General features: G+C 40.9%; 1 protein-coding gene across 1 annotated transcript in view; it reads right to left on the bottom strand.

The window, feature by feature from the left end:
• Nucleotides 1-4,806, bottom strand: part of LOC101849640 (multidrug resistance-associated protein 1) — a gene marked incomplete in the record, with an annotated part of 55,470 nt that overhangs the window by 48,433 nt on the left and 2,231 nt on the right. Inside the window, 2 exon segments of the mRNA XM_013086971.2 lie at nucleotides 311-424; nucleotides 1,327-1,506. Of these exon segments, the coding sequence (XP_012942425.1) occupies nucleotides 311-424; nucleotides 1,327-1,506 (294 nt within the window).

Here is a 4,806-nt window from a genome sequence, read left to right as displayed (position 1 = left end):
TACACACAAACAATACACACACAACGCACACGTACACACACAATACATACACATGCACATGCACACCTACACACACACACACACACACACACACACACTCAGGCACACGCACACACACACGCGCACACACACACACACACACACACATGCATTTATGTGCATTCCCGAAGTATCAATGAAGTTGAGCAAGGCATTCTCTCCAATAATAGAGAAAATATATAACAATCCCTTTGACCTCCGTGCTTATCAGAGCTGTCTTTTACAGCCCTTTTGATGCCTGAGATACAACCAAGAGAAAAACATGACTTACTGATGTAAGGATCCAAATCAGTGAAGAAAGGCACTCATCATTAAATCCCTCTGAACTGCTTGCCGCTTTTATAAGGTCAAATGCAGCAAGTAACCCCGTCACTAAACCGCAGAACTGCAACAAGTGAAGAGGAAAGGTTTGTGTTATTGTTATTGTCACATGTGGGTTAGTGTGACATCATGTGCAAAAAATGCTTTTACCATATTATTTCAAGAACGGTGGGGGCGGAAGTAGACTCTTACTATTTAGTTCTCGTGAAGAGAAGTTTGTTGAATCGAATATTTGATCTCTTCTTCTGCTTCCAGTTTAGCCCTAACAGACTGAATTATACTTGCCCTCCCGAAAATTATCAAAACTTTGCTGATGGGCATGTCAAATATTCATTACTATAGTTTTCAACCAGTTTATTTGTTATTTTACATACGGATAATTGAATTTACACTTCTGTTTTTACAATGATTTAAAAGCGTTTTTCAAATTGCAAAGAGTAAGTTCCGTTTGTCATTTTATCAAACGTACACAAACACACAAAAATATTACATAACAAGAAGAACAGGTGACTTTACAATCAATATCCAGGTTTTCTCCATTCTTTGTCTTCAATTGTGGTCTGCTTCTTAATAACAAGTTTTTCTTTTTTCAATTTTACTCCTTGATGTAGTATGCAATTTAATTCAAAGTGAAATAAGTCAGCTCTCTTGCTAACTTCCTACCTTCTCTCAACTGTTGATTTCTCTATCTCTTTCTGCCTCCTCTCCTCCTATTATACCCTTCCCACCATCCTCATTTTCTATTGTTGTTTTCGTTGTTGTTGGTGTAGTGGTTATTGTTGTTGTTGCTGTTGTTGTTGTTGTTGTTGCTGCTGCTGTTGTTGTTGTTGTTGTTGTTGTTGTTCTCTCACTTTCTTAAATCCAATGGCATGAACAAACACCACTACTCCCACCAATCTCTTTTGTTGCATTTGCACAAAAGTATTCTGCTCACTACAACTATTTATTCACAATCTCTCACCATACCTGTTTTGCGCAAAACAAAAATCCCAAAGGTCTTGAAACCTCTTTTGATCGTAACAATCCGAGGATGTAGAATGGTGTCATGACCCACAGCACAGCACATGGTGTGAGCAACAATGCTGTGTTCTGGAAGCATCCTGTAAACTGTGGCCATGAGTTGTTGGTCCAGGTCAGTTCTGAGTCCTGTGAGATAAATAGATAGAGATGGGACGATGGATAGATGGACGGAGGGATGGATGGATGGATGGATGGATGGATGGATGATTGATGCGTACTCCGAACTCCGCCTCCACGTTCCCTACTAGGAAAGGACCCCCCAGGGCCCGACATATACAAACACAACTCGCAGCTTCATTTGTACTAAGTTTTGCTTCCATTTTCCTGCAGCCTGTAATGGTTCCCTTTAATGGTTCCAAATATACTTCCGCATTCACATTATTTCAATCATTTAGGAGGCGGGCTGTTTCGGTCTTACCCGTCAGGGCAACCACAAGCTAGTCAAGTTGAAGTGGGGCACAACACGGATGGGTATAGTAGGAGAGAGAAAGAGGAGAGGCGTGACATTTCTTACGTTTGTCTCCACAGATGCTCAGCATTTCAATGTTAAAGGCAAACTGAAATTGTCTTTCAGAGGAGATTTCTTCACATTGTATGATATATTATATAGGCTACATTCTCGCCCACAACATACACAAATGCAATATCTGCTACATGCACGGCGAGTTTCATATTTTCTGAATTTAAAAGGCTCTCTACTTTCGGGAGCACTAGGCCTGTACTATTCCCTTGGCATGGTTGTAGTCTGTGCAAAAATACCAACACAACAGCAACACGATAAATCAGTGGTCCTGAGAGACATTCGGACAGTGTACAAAGTTACCCCACCCCCTGGCCGAAGTCTCCTTACATGGGAATAATGTCGGACACATATTATGAAACAACCTTGAAAGCTTGGTCCAATTTTATAAATTTGGTACGCAACAGACACTCAAAGGCACTGATACGTGACATGGTTTAGGGAAAAGACTGAAGCAATTTTGTGACGTATAGCCTAAAGCTTACAAACCAAGGTAAGAAGACATGTAGACTTTCATGCACCCGAGTCGAAAACAATTTCCTTCACAGCAGACGCAAAGTTTCTCGCATTGGTGAAGCAAAAACACAGCGGGCTCAGTGGGCTAAGCTTCGTTTGGCACGTTCAGTGTAGGCCAATTAATGTGTTCTATGAATAATTTAGCGGAATTCACGTGTCCGAAGTCTCCCTGTGTCCAAATCCTCTTCACTCTGTCCAACTAAATACACTTCTCACCTGTTAAGGTGGTATAACAGGAGACTTATTTGACGACTTTATCGCGCTCTCTTTTCTCCAACCCATCGATGCAATGGTAGACTAACTTAGTATGTAGGTAGGCCTGATGAATTTCCCCCCCCCCTCTGTCATTCTTTTTGGAACAATTCTTAAACAATAATGTACGTTGAAGGTGTCTGAGGGTCCCCACTGGCGACCAGTAATGGCATGGTTGTGAAATTGTTCTGTATTGGTGTAATATTGTGTATTTATGTATGTGTTTATGTATGTACGTCGGGTGTGTATGTGTGTATGCGCGCTGTGTGTGTGTGTGTGTGTGTGTGTGTGTGTGTGTATGTGTGTGTGTGTGTGTGTGTGTGTGTGTGTGTGTGCGTGTGTGTGTGTGTGTGTGTGTGTGTGTGTGTGTGTGTGTGTGTGTGTGTGTGACTATAATGATAAGTATGTAAGTATGTAGAATCTATATATAATGTTTGTCATTGTAAACCAAATTGTCCTTCTGGGATCAATAAAATTGTAATTTATTATTATTTTAATGATGTAATTATTCCTACCGTCTTGCAAACACAGAATTGCATAGCCAACGTCTAAATTTCGATGAATACACCGGTTCGAATCGAGGTGATCCTATATGATTAATTATAATGAAGTAAATTATATTGATTTCTAATGAAATCTTGTGTCGAGAAACAAAGGCTCAGACGTTGTATTCAGATCACGATCCCTTCTCCTTTTAATAGGAAAAAAGAGATGTTTTATACATCGATCGACAATATTTAGATCGTTTAGGAGGGGGCGAATGTGGGTCAGCACAATGATATTTCAACATAAAACGGAACAACAAAAGTATATTGCGAATAAGAATAATCATAAGTATACTTGTTTGTGTTTGATTATCAAATTTATTTGTATTTTCTTCCTCGATTTTGTCGCGTATTCTAGCACCCCCCCCCATAGAAAGGCCAGATTTTTGAGTTAATTGCGTGTCACCGACCCCATTAGTGAATAAAGTGAGTGGAGTCTGTTTTTAATTGGTGGGCTTGTTAAGACAACAATCGTAATATTATTGGTTGTATGAGGATTGAGCACATGTTTGAGTTGTAGTAATTTAAGTGCCATGAGAACTGTGTGTAGGCCTAAATGAATGTAGTGTTCTTACAAAAGAGTGCCCACGGCTAACCCTTCGGGATCCCCAGGCTTTTCACGAGAAGATAATAATTATATGTTAATTGTGCTTAGATCTACATTTTAAATGTATTATTGCCCCTTCAAAATTTTAAAATTGAAATTAAGACAAAATGTTTCTCATGCACATGCAACCGATTCCACAGATTTAAGAAACTGCAGCCTAGGAAAAAAGGGCTTAATAGTACATCTGAACAGTTTGTCGGTGTGGTGTCAATATCTAACCACGTGTTGGGTTGTTGAATCTGAGGGCTGCGGAGAAGGTGTACTTGAGACAACTTTGAAAACCCTTCTTCTTACTTTGTTACGGATACGCATTAGCTGATAACGCCAACGTTGAGATATTATTATCTTGAGAGGTGAAGGCCTCCACAGTTTACAGATACAGTCGAACCTGCTTTAACGGCCAACTGTCCAAGAGGGGTCTCGTGGTCTAGAAGTTAAGGTGTTCGCCTCTCATTCAGTAGGTCATGGGTTCGCAGCCGGATAGCCATGTACAATTTTCTTCTCTAAAACAAAAAAAAAAAAATTCCTTTCACATCCTTTCCTGCTCCCTAACAATGCTCTATCGTCTGCTTTCGTCTCCACTTTCTGCCCAGACCCCTCACCTCTTTTAGCCCTTCCTCTACGCCCCTCATGACTCTTTCTAAAGCCGTTCTACTGCTACTTCTTGGCTCCTTCTTACTGCTGTCTTTCAGCCACACCCCTGATCTTATGGTAGCAAAACTCTACACCTAGTCTTCTTGGACAAGGGCGAAAAATCTCGGAGGTCCCGTGCGCTTTTTGCGCACGTTAATGATCCCCTACCCCCCAGGGCAGTGCCATTGACTGTGGTGTCTTTAAGCCATTCCCAAAAGGGGGGGGGGGGCATTTCTCGTTCAAGCACAGTAGAGTTGTAAATGGACTGATTCATCATGTCACGCTCATAACTGTGCCTGATATGCAACAGGGAACTGCTGCCTTTTCTTTCCCAATCCTTACTATTGTCATTA

This window comes from Aplysia californica, unplaced genomic scaffold (assembly GCF_000002075.1).
Source record: "Aplysia californica isolate F4 #8 unplaced genomic scaffold, AplCal3.0 scaffold00528, whole genome shotgun sequence".
Classification (NCBI taxonomy): domain Eukaryota; kingdom Metazoa; phylum Mollusca; class Gastropoda; order Aplysiida; family Aplysiidae; genus Aplysia; species Aplysia californica.
This window is presented reverse-complemented; position numbering and strand designations above follow the sequence as displayed.